This window comes from Helobdella robusta (genome assembly GCF_000326865.2).
Source record: "Helobdella robusta unplaced genomic scaffold HELROscaffold_4, whole genome shotgun sequence".
Taxonomy (NCBI): Eukaryota; Metazoa; Annelida; class Clitellata; order Rhynchobdellida; family Glossiphoniidae; genus Helobdella; species Helobdella robusta.
In genome coordinates, this window is record NW_008704902.1 from 3,390,956 (window position 1) to 3,409,562 (window position 18,607).

General features: G+C 33.1%; 3 protein-coding genes across 3 annotated transcripts; all 3 read right to left on the reverse strand.

Annotated features, from left to right (window-relative positions):
• Window positions 1–607: 607 nt before the first annotated feature.
• HELRODRAFT_162406 (hypothetical protein) lies at window positions 608–2,516 on the reverse strand (the record flags this gene model as incomplete). Its single annotated transcript, XM_009024620.1, has 2 exons — window positions 608–735; window positions 1,133–2,516. The coding sequence occupies 2 exons, from the start codon at window positions 2,514–2,516 to the stop codon at window positions 608–610; spliced, it is 1,512 nt and encodes a 503-aa protein (XP_009022868.1).
• A 1,918-nt stretch (window positions 2,517–4,434) lies between these two features.
• On the reverse strand, window positions 4,435–11,059 carry HELRODRAFT_67144 (hypothetical protein; the record flags this gene model as incomplete). Its single annotated transcript, XM_009024288.1, has 11 exons — window positions 4,435–4,597; window positions 5,041–5,276; window positions 5,446–5,629; window positions 5,853–5,983; window positions 6,322–6,425; window positions 7,288–7,489; window positions 7,903–8,013; window positions 9,564–9,695; window positions 9,952–10,149; window positions 10,635–10,755; window positions 11,016–11,059. Coding segments are annotated over 11 exons (1,626 nt in total), but the record flags the coding sequence as incomplete, so codon positions are not given.
• Window positions 11,060–13,793: 2,734 nt separating this feature from the next.
• On the reverse strand, window positions 13,794–17,860 carry HELRODRAFT_188959 (hypothetical protein; the record flags this gene model as incomplete). Its single annotated transcript, XM_009024621.1, has 12 exons — window positions 13,794–14,243; window positions 14,353–14,475; window positions 14,562–14,639; window positions 14,796–14,885; window positions 14,997–15,110; window positions 15,317–15,401; window positions 15,728–15,838; window positions 16,064–16,151; window positions 16,710–16,857; window positions 16,954–17,027; window positions 17,144–17,263; window positions 17,677–17,860. 12 exons carry the CDS (start codon window positions 17,858–17,860, stop codon window positions 14,151–14,153), a joined length of 1,308 nt encoding a protein of 435 aa, XP_009022869.1. The 3' UTR covers window positions 13,794–14,150.
• Window positions 17,861–18,607: the final 747 nt, after the last annotated feature.

The window sequence follows — 18,607 nt, forward strand, 5'->3', positions numbered from 1 at the left end:
TTTTTGATGTGATTTTTCATTGATAACTTGTTGTCAAGCAAAACACCAAGGTTGGAAGCAGTATCAGCTAATGGTATATCACATCTCCCATTTTAACAGAACTAAAATCAATTTTCAGCAATTGCTGCCACGTTCCAACCGGAAGTAATTGAGTTTTGCATTCGTTTAGTTTTAACGAGTTTGATGACATCCAACGTCCTACCTCTGATAAACATCCGATAAATCTCTCAACTTCAGTTTTGAACAAACAAGGAGAACTAGTAACCAGCACCTGAATATCATCTGCAAATGCATGGCAGACATATCCTACGGATATGTCTGCCATGCATTTGAACATAGCATGTTTGAACATATCCTACGGATATGTCTGCCATGCATTTGCAGATGATATTCAGAAGGTTGGATATCGGCCTGTAGCTTTGCAACATCGTTGACATCACCATTGGCTTTTTTTAAAATCGGGACAACCATAGCATGTTTGAACCCAGCAGGAAATTTACCCAAACTTGTAAGAAAGCAGATAAACAAGTGTATATATTTCTTAAAAATATGCGTCGGAAAAATATCTTGTGAACTTGTTTTTGAAGGAGAATTCATTATGATGCCTTTAAGTTCGGTTTCTGTTATTTCTGGAAAATCTGCCAATGAAACAAGATTTGTAACAAGACTGTGATGTGCTGACGGAACCAAAACGTTGGTAGACATTATAATCTTGTTGATCTTGTCTGTGAAGAACTGCATGAATTGAGAAGCTTTTAGGTTGATATTATCATCGGATTTATTACTTTGTTTATTCTACACAAAACCCTGTTCACAATCTGCCAGCGATTTTTGGAGTTGTTGTTAGCTTTGACCAAATTTTTCCAGTAACTTGAACGTTTTTTAGAATAAAGTTTATTTCTTTCTGACAAAGAAACCAACCAGTCATTTCGATGATCAATCGTCGAGTGATTTCTATATGACCTCTCCATCCGCCTGCAAGTTAGTTTAGCCCGTCGACAATCATCATCAAACCAAGGTGCCATGCTCTCTCCTCTGTCATAAATCAAACGCCAAGGCACAAGTCTGTCGACAATTTTTTTTAACTCGTCGTTAAACATTTTTAATTCAATCTCGACATCGTTACTCTGACAAGGCCCAGAGACTGGAGAATCCAAAACAGCCCTAGCCAGTTGATTTCCGTCCAGACTTTTCCATGACCTGACATGTCTCGCAGTTATTTTACGAAATGTCTGAATCAATGTTTCAACTGTTATTAAACTGTGGTCAGACATCACTCCGCTTGGAAATATTTTTATGTTGGTAACAGGAAAGTCACAAGAACTGATTACCAAATCCAAAGTACCACCCAACACATGTGTTGGTTCGTTAATGTGGTTGACTAACTGGAAGATTTCAAATACCTCACCCAATCGGATGGAATATGGATCATCAGTTCTTTCGAGATGTACATTAAAATCTCCCATGAGCAAAACGTTAGAACCCAAGACTGTAATCTGCTTTAAAACTGAAACCAGTTCTTGAAAAAATAAAACAGACAGTTGTGCTGAGCCAGGTCGATATATAGCAATCAGAATGAATATACTTCCGTTGACCCAAAATTGGATAGCAACAGCTTCAAGTGTAGTAAGTTGTGGAAGAATTATTTTTTTGTACTTGAATTCTTTACGAAAGTAGACTATCAAACCACCGTGACCTGGATCATGCTGCCTAACAAAATCAACAAACTGATATCCAGCAGGCATGGCCAGATTGATAGAAATATTTCCAGCCAACCCGTGCCATGTTTCCGTTAAAACCAGTATATCCAACCCATCACAAAGTAACCCATGAACATCATCTACCCTCTTTGAAATTGACCTGACATTTAACAGTCCAATCGTAACATTGTATTTAACATTAGATCCTTTGTTTGTTAGGTGATGAAATTTATTTTTAACTAATCCAAACAAATCAAAGCACGAACCCACTCTACCATTTATTAATTTGACTCTTTTTTTGCCGGAAATTTCACTATTTTCCACCTTCCCACCTCCCCTCGCACTGTATAAAAAACCCTCTTTACAGTTGGTTTCTCTCGCCTTTGCATCATCTAAAATTCTTTTCAGCTCCTTGCGCTGATCAACAGTCAAATCATGACTCAATTTGACGTGTGCAAAATCATCGTTCAAAGATCTGAGTTTGTACAAATTGGTAAAGAAATATTCCTTGCTTTTTACATCATCAAACATGATGAGGATTGGCCTGACAACTCCTTCACCTCTCTTACCCAATCTAAAAACTTTCAGTATATTTTTTCCGTTGACAGTGTCATCAGTCAATTTTGCAATCATTTTTATGACCCGATCCTTGTCAACAAGGCCTTCTCCCAGCCTGAACAGCATCGCATTAGCCTCTCTTTCTTTAGCATCAGCAACATCATTTAGTGTTTTTCGGACATTTTTAAGATCTTCATTGATGATCTTAGCACTATGTTTCACTTCAGTGCTGACCACACTAGCAAAAGATTTCATCATTTCAGACTTGAGGCCGCTTATCTCTGATTTAACTTTTTTCCCGATGTGCACTCAATCGAGTCCAGCTGCGATTTTATAGCGACGTGGTTGGCACTGATGGCATTAACTTTTTCATCAAGTGATTTACTGATTTCATCAATCGATTTATTCAACAGCCCCAAATCAGTTTCTTCCAATTTAGTCTTAATTGAAGCAGTTACATCGTTGAGTTTGTCTAACTTTTCATTGAACGTAACTTTTATGTCATCAATAGATTTAGATAACAGTTTCATGTCACAAACGTTTTTTACACATTTATCACAGAACCATTTAATGTTACCGTTTAAACGTACAACTGAATAAACCTCGTCAGACATTGAATCAACATTAGCCGTGCACTCACACTGAAAACATTGAAGCTGTTTCAACGTAAGTACACCGTCTTTCTTACCTGGATTTTGACGTGTATTCATAATAACAGGTGGAACAAAACTGTACACTGCAATTAACACGTGACTAAATAAACTCTATGAAAATTCGATTCAAATGCCAAAAATAAGCAACTTTAAATATTGAATTAAATTAAAACAGTATCTAGAATTTAATTGCAATAATATGTCCAATTTTCAGAAACAAAATCAACACTAAAACTCCGAAAGTCGAGAATCTCTAGCAGAGCGAAAACAAACAATACAATAGCCACGATAACCATATATATATATATATATATATATATATATATATATATATATATATATATATATATATATATATATATGCGGTTAGAAGATCAAATTCTTGACAATATGTAATAAATTACACCAATTTATTAGTGTTTATCAACTTATATTCGAATTTTTCAATTTGTCTTAGTAAGAAATAATTTTCGTTACTGATGCTTTCATTCTTCGCGTTGAAGAGAGGAATTAATGTTAATGTTAAACAAACAAGCAATTAACATTGTAGAGACAGAGTATATATATATATAATATATACTTGAGCATTTGGCCACATGCACAACGTATCAATTCGAACACCGAAGATGGTATAGGAATACCGAAAAAACATTTTCGTTGTATTATGCTTAAATGTTCTACCATGCTTAAAATATATAAAAAAAATTGGTGTTGAACTCAAGAAATTTGACAATGATTTACGATCTACAGTTAGAAAAATCGAAAAATTAAAATTAAACAGGAGGTTAACTAATGCGGAACATGCTGCGATCTTCATCAATAATTTCTGACGGTTTTACCATATCATCATCGTCGTCATCTCCATCTTTTTCAATAATGTTCATCGTCATTGTTTCGCTTTGCATAGCATTTCAAAATTCATTTCTTCGAAACTCAAAGTCTTTTCAACGGGAAATTTAATTACTCTTGGAAAAAGGAATTGCAATTATTTTTAGCAGGTGGAGGAAGTTTTTCTATCATACGTGCAAAAAGTAAATTATGTATGATGGCGTTTGTTGTCATGGTGGTCGTCGCGTGATGACGTTGTTGTTGATGATGATGATTTCGAGGCGATGATGATGATAACGATGATGTTCGTGATGATGTTAATGATGACAGAAGAAAACTCTTTGAAAGCTCCTAATATTTCATTTTAAGAAATAACAACAACGTCAGTATAACGAAAGCAAAGAATGTATTAAATCAACACTACAAAGGATAGAAATTAAAAAATTACGTGAAGAAAGCAAATGAATCCTACAATAAAAACAAACAGCTCAACGAGTAACGACGATATTTGTAGCGTTTAGCTTAAAAGTGTTCATTCCCAAGTTCACCGTGTTCTGTTAAAAATTTTCATTTAAACTTATTCAAATAAAAATCACATCACTACCATACATTACGCTAAACTATGAAAGAACACTGAAAAAAATATTTGGTTTTCGATAAGATTAATTTTCATTAAGATTTTAAATTAAATGATTTTAAAAATCCGAGTTAATTTTTTTCGGTTTGGAAAGTTTGTTGATGTTGTTCTGTGCGATGTACATGGTCATCTTGTTGGCGAGGTCCTGCCTTCCAACTCTGATTGCAAGTTCGTAAGCAGTCTCGCCTAGCTTGTTCTTCTTTGTTGGACTGGCTCCACACCTTAAAAATTGTTTCAAAATTTTCATTCAGTAATTTAATTAAATAATTCGTATACCCGAATAAAATTTGTATTACAAAAAAACTAACTATCAGCAAGAGAAATAAGCTCTCTTTTAATTTTTTACCAACTAAAAAAAATTCTTCAACAGATGGTACACGTTAAATTCAAGTGGTCACATTTCAGGGAAATTGCAAAACAAAAATAGTTGAGTGAATAAAAATGTATTAAGACCACGACAGGAAATTTTATTAATACAAACATTTTTATCTTGAAAAATGGCGAGAGATAAGAGCCATCAATCAAATTTTATGAAAAAATAAATAAAACAATAAAAACGCTAACATCATCGTCAGCAGAGCCAACAACACAACACCAACGTCATCATTACAGTAACAAAAACACCAACAACAGCAACAACACAACGACCACAAGACCAACTAACCCTAATAAAACTTCGACAACTTTGAGGGCAGCACCATGATCAGCCCCAGCAGCAGCATTCACATTGTGCTCCCTGACAGCCTCGTGCAGTGGCGTGTTGTGCATTGAGTTCTCCACACTGTCTACGTGCAGACCAGCTTCTACCAGACTCGGAATGACGTGGTAGTGTTTGTAGATGGCTGCATGGTGGAGGAGTGTCAGTCCGTCACGTGTTGTGCAATCCTTTGGTGAGGCTCCCTGCATGTGTGCAATCTCAATGATCCATTATTAATATTATATTGTAAGATTTAAAGCGATACATTACCGTCAACAAATTTCAAAAGTAAATTTTTCAGAGATTTGCAAAGAGAAACAACCAAATCAAAAATAAATAAATAACAAAAATTAAGTAAATTTATGAGCATACCTCAAGAATCAGCTCTTGAACTTTTTCAACGCGTCCACGACCTAATTTGCCGACCTCTTTCGTCAGACTTTTGTTCAGTTCACTTACAGTGTTGTTAACGTCGTCGTTGTTCATTTGTCTGCTGTTGCTGTTCTTCTTTTTCAGGTTGCTTCTTCTTTGCGAGGTATCTCCCATGCCTGTTCTTCTCGTTGGGTCTTCATAAGAAAAATTTGAATTCATAACTACGTGCCTTTTTAATTCAAAGTTAGATGAACCTTTTAGAGATATTTAAAAAAATTTGTTACGGATTCAGAACTTATTTTTGACATGTAACTAAACATTCTAACGTACTGTCGTCGTTATCGGCATCGTCATCATCGTCTTCGGCAATGAGATCATCGAGTGTCATCAGATCATCATTGTTGAACCTGCTGCCTGCAGATCTCATTCTGTCATTTTTTAGGTTGTTCGTGTTCACGATATTATCTGGTGACCTGAGAGCAAAATTCAAGGTCAAACTCAATTCGTAACCATCTTCATTAACGGTGGCCTGCAGTAACTGAAATGTTAAAAAGGAGTTTTTTTGTTGAAATTGTTTAAAATTAATTATAAAAGAATGATTGAAAGATTTTATTAAATGTGTTTCAAAAAAGTCTCAGTGAATCACTATCAGCAATTTTTAGTTAACAAGACACTTGAAATATCTAACAAATAATAATTAGATGAATAATTTTTTTATAAACGTGTAATTTCTATCCCTGGTTGTCAAAAAAATCAACATCACCAAAGTTTACACAGCAATCACTACGTAGAAATCATCACCATAAACATCATCCTCATCATCACTGCCCTCATCATCATCATCATCAACAACATAACTATCATCATCATCATCACCTTCCCCATCCTGGGATGAGCAATGAGAGATCTGAAGTTTGTGTCCTTGGAAGCATGGGCCTTCAGATGTGCACACATGTGCTCCACCTGCTTGCGCCAGTAACCTGCAGAGAAAGAAGGTTAAAGATCTATTACACTCTGCCTAGGACATCAACAACATGTTACCAATACCAACGACATTTTTCTGGAAAATAATTGTATAAGATGTTTTAATGTTTTTATTGAAAACATGACAAAAATGTTGTAACTGCGAGCTATAACTCAAATGACAAATTTCACGAAATCACAAACTAAAAATATAATAGTCAGAATCAGAAAGTTCAATTATTTTAGAAGCGAGAAACAGAAGAGTCCATGAAACAGGGGGTGGTCTTTGAGAACTTTGCCTCAGTGGAGGAAGAGAAGTGGAAAGCAACAAAAGAGGAAATGTTTAAGAAGCATTGGAGAGAACCGTTTTTCAGAGATTAGGTGACCGGACGTCTATTTGAAATTAAATCTTGGAATACTGTATGCCTGTGTGATGATATCAATATTAAACCTGAGAACAAACACGGAACCCAACACAGAGATAGCCGATGGGTGGGTGCATGCTTAATATAAAGATCAGCTATGAGGATCGTGAAGCAGTCAAGAAAAATTAGAAAAAGAAAAACCCAAAAACAAAGTGCCACAAAAAATTGAATAAAATAAAAAGGAGATTTCATAAAAATGAGTAAAACAAGAGCGCAAAAATTTTTGAAATTAGATTTATGTATTGACTACTTGGAGTAATGTTTGAAAAGGTTGAATTTTATCTTCACTGGAAAACCACTGAAAGTGTGAGACACATTTGAAACAAATGAGAAAGAAAGATGTGGAAGCAGAACATTGAAGCATTGCTGGCTACAGACAGAAACAGCAGTCGGAAGAACAAATGATAATATGACGATGATGAGACAACGACGATGATGATAACAAACGAATAACCTCTTCCTGGAGACACGGCACTGGTGATGATTGGTTTCTGGTCCACCCAATCTCCTCCCTTGCTGTTGCTCATGTCCTTAGTACCCAGGAGACCCTCGAGAATATTCATCTGTTTGAACTTTGGCACCGACGGATAGAAGAGACCGACAGTCTGGGTTGCTGCCTCTGTGGTCTGCAGCGCGGGAGGTCCGTTCATGGACATCTTCAGTTCATTTTTAATTAAGATGTAAACAGAAGATTTGTCTTTTTATACATTTTTTTAGAAACTTGATTTATTTTCACAAAATTTTACAACAAAATGATTGAAAACAGTCATCTGAGACCGATGAGTTTATTTTGATAGTAACTAATAACGAATCATTCTTACCATTCCGTTTATCGAAGATCTGAAATGCATTAAAATATAAAAACGTGAATATTTTTAAAGATCCTATCATGTAGTTACAAGTTTTATTAATGATTATGTCAAAACAAAAAGACCATTTTAAAAATCAAATATCAAATCATCTCTTGCATCTAAATCTACTCAACAAATTCGCATTTCTATCAAAATTACTATTAACCGAAAAAGTTATCTAATGTCAAAATTATTTGAACATGCCAGAAGAAAGTGACGAACCCAGGAAGCATGTTATCGTCAGCAGGGAACTGCAACAAGTTGCCACAGTTAGCGCAATAATGAGCATGAGCCTGGTTGGTCGTTCCGCACTTGTTGCATGCGATCGGCTGTGTGTTGCGCAACAAAGCATATTATAGGTTATTAATAAAAACTATCAACTAAACAGCGAAATAAACTGATTGCGATTAAAACCAGCGAGGCAAAGCCAAGTTATTTATAAGCATAAGAAGAAAGGAGCCAGCAATCATTCGGCTCTTATACAATTTTCCATCCCATCACATCTGAAGATAGAATGCACTCAACATTCCTAAGATGACAGCACAAAGAACATGCAGAGTTTTATCTACAGCACGAATTTTTTAGGGATTGTGGAATGGTAGATAATTTAATTTAAGATATTGTGGAATTGCCTATATGTGTTTTTAATAACCCTGATAAGATAATTGATATAATTAGAATTATTTATACAATTTTATTAAAACAAAAACAAGTTTACAAAAAACCACAATTGAAGCAGTCTGGTTGTTTGCATTTGTTTGTTCACATAAATTTCATGAAGTCGAAAGAAATTTGAGGTGAGTTAGTTAGCTAAACTTCCAACACATGTTAGGAAAAAGCAAGCAAATATAAATGAATGATTGAATGAACAAGCAAAAAATGAACAATATTTTTTTTAAATTCGAAGAACATGTGAAAGCTGCAAAATAATATAATAAAGTAAAGGATATGGTAAGTAAATTTTGCATAGAAAAATTGAATGTATATTTCTAATTACTACAATCTTTATAATGAAATCTTAGCTAAATTTTTAAAGCAAAGATTTATATTCATATAAATAATAAAATTTAATAGCGTAAAAATCTTTGAAAGCTCTAGTGAACGAACGATCAATCACCAAACGGAATCATATGCACGTGATTATCACTTGAAGCTTTTGCAAGAGTCTATGAAAAGTAGTTACATCTTGTTATTCTTTACTCACCACATAACTGGCGTCTGACGGTAAATCATAAATCTTTCATTTCGTGAAAAATTAAAAATTTCAGTTAGATGAGAATAAATAGCAAAAGTTCGAGACAAATCTTCATATCAAAAATGCATTCGATCAACCGACATACACTAAATGAAATAAGTTTAATTACATCTTACATCACCTAAAGTATGATGAAGTAGACGTAACAAAAATAAAACATTGCCATAACCATAAAACTAGTAACATAACAAATAGCAAAATCTCGTTACAAGAACATATTCTTTAAAATTAATCCATAATCGTCATAAGATGTCTCAAGTCAAGGTGGGTGAGTTATGAATGTACACAATGCATACAACGCATCATTTGTTGTTTGTACCGTCACTTCAACCGCTTCTTAAACCGCTAATATTTACTGTACCTCACGTTACATGCTCACATCTGTTCGCCTGAACATGCCACTCCTCTATAATAACGAAAATTTTATACTTTTCAATTTGACCAAAAGCGCATTTCAAGCTTGAGCCATGTCAGCAAAAACAATTTTTTAATAGTTGCACAACGCAAGACACCTTAATTTTAAAAGGATCATAAAATGAGTAACTAACTAATCATCATTACCATAACATAAGCATCATCAATCCCATCGTCACCACACTTGCAAAAAATCATGTAGTTACATACTTTGGACTGGCACCAATCACAAAACCTGGCCTTCGAACTGTTGACCCTGCCACACTTGGAGCAAGTTTTGGAGAGATTGTTGGCGCTACTGCTTCGTGTTGGTGAGATATTCAAACTGGCCGGCAGGTTTGACTATCAAGCAAATCATCAATTTTTATTTAAAATTTGAAAAATGTAACAAGTAACAAAATTCTCAAATAAGTTTTTAAATTAAAAAATAAAGAAAAATGAAATAAATAAAGATATCTTTTTTGAAAGATTTTCCGATAAAAAACAAAAAAAACAAAAAATCCACATAGTTTTAAACACTCAACCTAAAACTATCCATGCAAAATATGCATCTGCCAGTAACAAACACGCTAAAAACACGCAAGAAGATATAACGGACCTCGGGTAAGGAAGCGCAGCATGTGACGCAGTATCGAAGGGTGGCCTGGTTCGCAGTGCCACAGACCACACAGGGAACCATTGAGGAGAGTTTGACATCTGACCTCGGAAGGCATTGTTGTTTGAGGGGGGATTCACATACGATGCATGAGGCCATGTTGAAAGGCACCATTGACTGACATGTAAAACATCTGCCCACCTGAGATGGAATGACGAATGAATTTGTTCTGGCGTGATGTTTCAGTGTTGTTTCCGCTGTTTTTCAAATTGTCTAGATATATAATGACATTGTTAACAATATGAGGCTGATTGATAAGGACATGGCATGAACACAAAGTTTCAAAGTTTTCAAAGTTTATTCATAATCGACAACATATCAAATAAGTGAATAAGAGTTATGAAGTTGAATATGAGGAGACCGAAAAAGACTGTATGTCTTGTGGTGGTTGCAATGTACATACAACGTACATAAACTGTACGTACAATACATACAACGTACATACAGTGTACATACAACGTACATACGGGGTACATATAATGTACATACAACGTACATAAAATGTACATACAATGTACATACAACGTACATAAAATGTACATACAATGTACATACAACGTACATAAAATGTACATACAATGTACATAGAGTGTACGTACAATGTACATACAGTGTACATATATTACTTGGTTAACTTGAGGAGGAGGAAGTTTGTTCTGGATGAGTGGAGTGATGGGGTGTCCACAATCATTACAAAACCTTGCAAACGGATCAGACACGGGTCTAGGAGCCAAACAATATGAGCACCTGCAGTTCGTTAGCAACATTTCCCTATCATCATGATCATCATCGCCATTAATGTGATCATCACTATATTCGCCATCAATCATCCGACATTATCTTTGTCAACGTCGTTTCCATTATCACGACACTGGCGTAATTCACTTGCATGTTTTATTAATTATTTTGAGGTTCATCTAGAACGATGACCGATTGTAAGCGCAAAGAACACATTAAAACAAATCGTATATAAAAGCGAATCAATGAAAAAACGTTAAGAGATAAACTTGAGGTAGTCTGTTTCTCTCTGCAAGCGAACAAATTGATTGGAGTCTGTAATGACGGGGGCGCCTGTCCTGAAACCCGCCAAGCCTGACTTTTTCTGCCAGGGTAAAATAAATGTTGCTGATTGTTAATAACAATCACTCTTATCGATTGTTACTGTCTTTATGAAATATAAATGATGATTACATTATTTTACAACGATATTCAATAAAGGCAACACGAACCAACATGCCGTCATCAGGGGTTCTCGATCTTTCCATAGCAAGGAATTTATTTGGAAGGGTTTTGTTAAATTGAACTTGTTTTGAATCTAAGTGAATGAATGAAAAGAGTTGTTCATTCAATTTTATTTTAATATCGAGAGCGTTTAAATTTAAAAAACCATTTAATGATTTGTCGATCATTAATAAATATCGACAGGTAACCATTTTATTGGTAGTTGTTGATAGTACCAAAACATATTTTGTTAATCTATTTAAATTAAGCAGAAGAAAATTAATAAAGTAAAAGGTAAACTTGAAAGCCTACTTTTGATATCCGTCCAAGCCTGCTTGCTATCCATCATGTTGTGTACAAATTTCTTCACTTTATGCTTGGCGTCCTGGGTGATAGTGATAACTATTAAAAAATATTCCGGCAGGAAAATATTTTTAGGTTTCGAAAATCGACAATAGATTAAATTAAAACTATAAAATCAATAAACTCTAGTTGTTTGAGCGTCATTCGACCTACACTTCAAGCGTAGGTAATAGAAAAATTCAAACATGCTCTTTTTTGAATTCACACACGCACACATGAGGACACACGTTTTAAAAATCATTCTGAAATAATAGCCGTTATAAACGACTTAAGACGAATAATAACGAGTTTTAAACAACCATAAAAAAGACCAAAATCTAAAAACTTACGTTATTAGACGGGATGTCGTTCATGAAATTTAAGTTATCTACTGCTTCACTCTGTTCGTGCTGTGTTGGCACGAACTCTACATCAAAAACTTTTGTAACTATGTAACTTTGACGGTTGTCACTGAGTGTATGATTTTAATTAAAAAATACTTACTACAAGACTGCACTTAAAATTTCTACAGTTAAACTTACTCAGAAATAGCAAGAGCCTTGATAGTTTTCTTTCCGGCTTCCAGAAAGATGGGTTCCTTGTACTGCATTGTGGACTTCGCTTCAGGGCTGAAACTTTCAAAAGGTTCCGGCTTAAGTCCATTAATTGTAAAAAATATTCGAACATTTGGAGTATCTGTTAAAATTAGGAAACCAAAAAATGTTTAAATGTTTCAGTAGCTCAATGAAAATAACGCCAAAACTAAAAAAATCTTTTTCAAGCAGTTTAGGTCTTTAGGATAAGTTCTCCTTTTATTTAAAATGCTTTAATATTGAATTTGTTTATTTTATGTTTACAAATGACAAATTATTCAAAACCTGATTTCATTTCAATTCTTGTGTTTGTGTCAATAAATGTCTTGGGCTGGCCCAGAATAGGAGGTCTCAGAGGAATGATCACAGGAACCGCTATTGAACCGGCAGTCATGATTGCTTATTTGCTAATTAATGATTAATTCTCTAAAAAAAATAAGAAGCAATTTTTTAATCTTTTTTGAGAAAAGCTAACTAAACTAAAAAAAAAACAAAAAAAGCTATGCTAAACGTAAATACTATTCACTAAATAAATAGCAAAAAGAAAAGGTAAAAAGGATTTTATTTAATTTTAAATTTAATTTAAAAAAATTAAGTGGCAGTTAGTTTTTCATCAATGATACATTGAGTAAGTGAAAATAAATATTTCTTATATGTAATTATAATTCTACGTTATTAAAATTAAATAAATATAACTTTGAAATTTGTTTGCAACGACAATTCAACCAGATTAAGATATTGGAACGATTTACATAGCAACGAGGAACAACAGACCCGTTGTCAAGCAGGTGCTCATCTCATTCGATCTACTTTTAAAAAATGTTCCTGAGTATGAGAAATGTGAACATATGTGAGCAAATGGTGGAAAAGTAGAAAATGTGTAGGACACTATACACAAATGGAATGAAGAAATGTATAGAATACATTCTATATATAAATTTTTTGCAATTAATATTAATAAACAATATTGCGTGCAGGCAAAAATTACTAAACATACTTTATTATAGTTAGGATTGTTATTAATATTTATGTTCAGAGAGGTTATGTTTCCTGTCTCCTCCAACCACTAGTTTTTAGGTATAACTTTTGACTCGTCCTTCACTTTCAACTCTCATGTTTCAACTATCACAGATGCTTGCCATTACTACAACATCTGGCTGAACCATTCGTCACATTTACCATTTACCTTCAGTTCAGCTGGTATGCATTTGTTCCGACTCGTCTTGTCCTTTCACGTCTAAAAAAGCAATTTTAATTCTAGAATAGACGCATCAAATATCTTGATTGAGCGTTATTATAGACTTGTAACATAAATCTCATTACGTATTAATTATCCCATATCAATATGCGTAGCACAATAATAATGTATTAAAATAAAAAGCAACTCTCTTTATTAGCTTCTGTATTAGCTCGACTCACAATCATAATCGGAGTAAATTTTCATCAGAACTCCTCATCCATCAAATACCAAATACTTAGGAAGAGTTCAACAAAACCGAATACTTAGACGAAGAACAATTCGATTGCTTTGATGACGATGGCGTTGGTCAGGGTCACGTAGACACGCAATTTTACATAAATATTTTTCACATCCACACGTAGCATCAGAGCGAAGGTAAGACCGAACAATTTTTATTTTATAAGTTTCGACATTTTCGTGACAATTTTATTAGGACAAAGTGAGAAAAAACTTACAAATGACTTATTATATATTAGGATATCAGACGATCAATTGAATTGATAAACAAAGTTCAAGACATCAAAAATCCACATGAACAATTCATCGATTTAAATAAATTTTTGGTGAATATTTAAACAAGTATGAAAAATGTTAAGTACTATAAATAGAACTCAGAACTCAGTCTATTAGTTAAGACCAATGAGACTTGCATGAAAAATTAATATTAGCTATTAAGAAATTATTACAATGTAGACGTTACAACGGGAACACAAGTGAAGAAGAATCGTTCATTGAGGGTGTTGTAATTATGACCATCGGTGGTAAGCCATGAGGAGTGCAGAGAGACCAGCCATTGAAACTGCTCCAAATCCATACCAGAACCACTTGTTAGAAGAAGTCTGTTAACATTTTAATTACAAGTCATTAACGAAGAACGAAAATTGAAAAAATATTTTATAACTTCAGCAGATGAGTCTTTTCGTTTACCTGTTAAAAAACAAAACCGACCTGAAGTTTTTTATTAGATGTTTCTTCCGTTTTTGTGCCCAACATTTTCTTATATAAATTTTTTTCTATTTCATTCTCTTGTTGTTTCTTTTTCTCTAACTTCTGTAGTTCTTGCAGGACAACCTAAACTCAAAATGTTGTAAAAATTATAAACAAATATTTGTAAGCCAAATAATAAGAAAAAAGAAAAATTATACAAAAGCATGAACCTTTGAATTTGGATCTAGCTTGAGAGCTTTTTTCAAACACAATACTGCTCCAGTTGTGTCTCTTTGATTCATGAGGCACTGAAAATTTGGGGATATTTTAAAGAGTATTACAAAATCAATGCAATAACCAAAGAAACCCATTAGTTTTGACTGACCCAAAATTAAACCGCCATTCGCAAGTTTTTTTGGTTTACAGCTAGTTAAAACAAATGAAATATAAATAAAAATATTAACCTTTCCTTTTCTGAAAAGGGCCTTAACATTTTCTGGCTGCACCTTTAAAACCTGATCACAAGACCTAGCAGCTGCTTCCCAGGCATCAATCTGTCATTAATGTTGAAAAAAAGAGTCAGCATAATAATTACAAATTAACAAAGTTTTGTAGAACAAATGTCATTATAGAGATCATCAACAGATGATAATAGGAAAAGGCACCTTCATTTGGGCAGCAGCCATGTTATTGAAGCACTTAACTCTGGAATCCAGCCAGGACTGGAGCAGTGTGGTGTCGTCTTCATTGTTGTTATGCTCGTCATCATCGCCAAGTGCCTGATCAAATATTTTCATTTATTTTGATTCTTTTGTACTATTTTGACATACTTTATTTCAGAACATTTGACCAATTATTATCAAGCCTTCCAATGCCCTCTGACATTTAACCTCAGAAAAGCACATAAAACTGAGCAATGCAATGTGCATATTGCTAACAATGAACAAGGAAAGCATCAGATGAAGAAAATAGAAAGTAAACCAACCTTGATAGCTCTGTGATATGCATCAATAGACCTCGTGAACTCACCCCTCCCATACAATTCATTCCCTCGCTCCCTTTTACTTTCTCTATGAACATCCATTTAAAATTTTTAAATAAAAATAGGAACAAATTTCCAAAAATTGAATTATAAAAGTTTTTTTCAGTAAATGTTATAAAAAGTATTTTTCTCAAAAAAAATCACAAAACATGTTGATATTTGTGTGCAATTAAGATTTTTCATGGCAAAACGAGATGCAATTTTTATGTTTGAATATTTGAACACACATCAAACCAAAAACTGTAAAACATTAAAATGGTTTTAAGGATTTAGAAAAGCATCAACAGAAAAAAATAAAAACAACGGTTAGTATAGAAAGGGAAATAGTGAATTTTTAAAAAGTGAATCTCCCACCCAATGTTTGTCCTAGTGAGCAAAGGCATTGAGGAATAAGGTTGTTGATCTTGGACATCCAAGAGTTCCAGTTCATAAGTTATACGAGCATTGCCTGGAATGTCTGGTTTCCTGGTTTCGTTTGATTTGATTCAATGACATTTGAATAATTCTGTGGTGAACAAAAATCTGTCAATTCATCTGCCTAACTAATATCATCCATTTATCCATTTAATCGGATATTTCAACAACCTCATGAATGATACAATGCATGAATGATACAATGCATGAATGATACAATGCATGCAATCACCATGCATGCATTCATTGCCTGACAGCATCCTGGGTGATACAGACCTACCCTTCTCTCCATATGCAAATCTTGCCTCGGTAACCAGTTCACACACCTCGCCAGGGTGCATCAATGGCACACAGAGATCAAATGCTGCAATGATATTGCAAAATATTATACAATAAGAAAAAAAAATAAATATTATCACTATTCTTGCTGTACAAATAAATGTTATAAGTTACAAACAGTTGACAATAACAAGTAGACCACTACAAATACTTGACATATAGTTGATTGCACCTCAAGTGATATAGTTATCAAAAGGAAATAGTACTTAATAGAACTTAATAGAATAGTACTTAATAGAACTTATGGCAAAACATTGAAGTAATGGCTGTATGTTAGTTAATACTCGAGTAGATCTAAAATTATAAAACGAATACAAATTTAATATATATGTAATTGATGTGCCATTTATGCTGGAAACAAACAGTAAGCGTTGAAGAGCAAGCAACTTTTAGTATTTACACTTTAAACAAATATAAGTCTTCACAAAAGTGCTAAGTGCCATGATGGATAATCAAAACTAAAATTTTAATAACATTTTCCTACGATCATATATAGGGCAAGCTATGAGTTCTCAGGAAACAATTTCAAACAAAATTCGAACTAATAAAAATATTTATAAAAATAATTATCAATGGCAATCACCATTTATATGTTCATCTTCTCCTAGTGCCAATGTTAACTTCTCATGGACATCAACAACTGTCCCATCATCCAGCTTGCCTGAACATTTCAACTGGATCTGCTGCCCATTTCGAGGTCTGCATGCTTTCTCATCTCCTTTCATTATTACCTTTATGTTTCAAGCAATTCATTCCATTTCAGTTAGATTTAGATAAAATAATTATTTTACTGTGATAATATTTTCAATATTAAAATTGTTATTTACTCGTTTTTTAATTTGATCATGGCCAAGAATTAGAGTCCAACCATCATTTTCTGCAGATTTTAATTCATCTCCCTCTGACAAAAAAATATCCAGCTAATCATCAACTCTTGCAATATCTGCTCAACTAAATTATTTCTATAGTAAAATAGAATTAAATAAGAAATAGTAAAAAAAAGAACAATGAAAGTACCATTATTGGCGCTGCATTTGATATCTTCACTGTCCAGAGCATTGCAGGGATTGACTTGAGGGCAATGTTCAATGTGGTTAGGTTCCTCTGGTTCTTTTATATCATCTGGACTCAGTGGAGCTGCAAAAATTACAAACCACAAATTACATTACTCTTTTATTGCACAAAAATACACCCAATTAGTAACTAATTATTTCAATAAAATTAACCTAAGGAATAGTTTTCTGAAGATGTTTCAAAACTAAAAACTCAAAAATGCAATCTAGAACATACAGACTAAAAATACCCTGTATTTAAATTATAACTAAACATTACAACTGAGTCTAAATAAGCATTAGTTTTTACAATATTAATAACAGACAAAAATTTTAATAGATGTTATAATTTTGCATCAAGTAAAACTGGGTTGTTGAAAAATTATCTATTAATAGTATTAATACAATAGTTAAAACTATTCAAAAGATTTTTACTGTTGTTGCTACTGGAGATTTCAAAATATGGATCTTCAATAGAAATATTTCTATTTGGTTCACCTGACAGAGTTTCAGAATGTAGTTCTTTTATCTGGCTTTGTTTGACCTCTTCCTTTTCAAAGCCATTATTTACAACCTTTAGATCCTCATCACTGCCAAAACCATTCGATAAAAGATTTGATTCTGAAGTTTCCTGTTTTGTGTTAATGTCTTCAATCGTTTCTATAGCTATTTCTTGGTCCATATGAGTTTTAAGCCTGTTAAAAATATTTAAAGTGCTTAAATAAATCTCCATTACTAATTAATTCATTCATAAAATATTTATTTATAAAAATAAAATGAAACTCAAAAACAAGTTTTGGTTTTCAAGTTAAAATAGAAAACTGAAATTTCAAATTTCCAATATATGGATGAACATTTAGTTTTGAAAATTGTTTATGTTTATTCATATTGCCTATCATATTTTTAATTATATCTTATTTTTTAAAATAAATGCTTCCAAATGTCCTATATTATAAATTGGAGGTCAAAAAGCAGTTAACATCCTATGCTTTAATGGGACAAGGAGGAGTAGAGATACCCCTAACTGAGGCAGAAAAAACTATGGATCTTGGTACAGACAGACTAATAGATGCTAAGCTGATTTTAATAATTGTGAGTTGTTTAATGTCAGGGCTAGAGAACGTTTGTTAATTGAATGTTTGCTAACTTTTGACAAGTTAACAACCAAAGCCAAAAATCTGTCATTTATTTAATTTTAATTCATTTTATATTTATAATTTTATTTAAATTTAATACTGGAATCTTTTACTCTAAAGTCTAATTCTAATATAGTCCAATTACCATCTTATTATTAATTATAATTATATATTAGTTATGATACTGTTATTTTTTTATATTATAGTCACTATAGTAAATAGTTCCACAGTGGAATATTTATTATATATTTTATTTAATCAATGTTTAATAATTAATAATTTTAATAACTTAA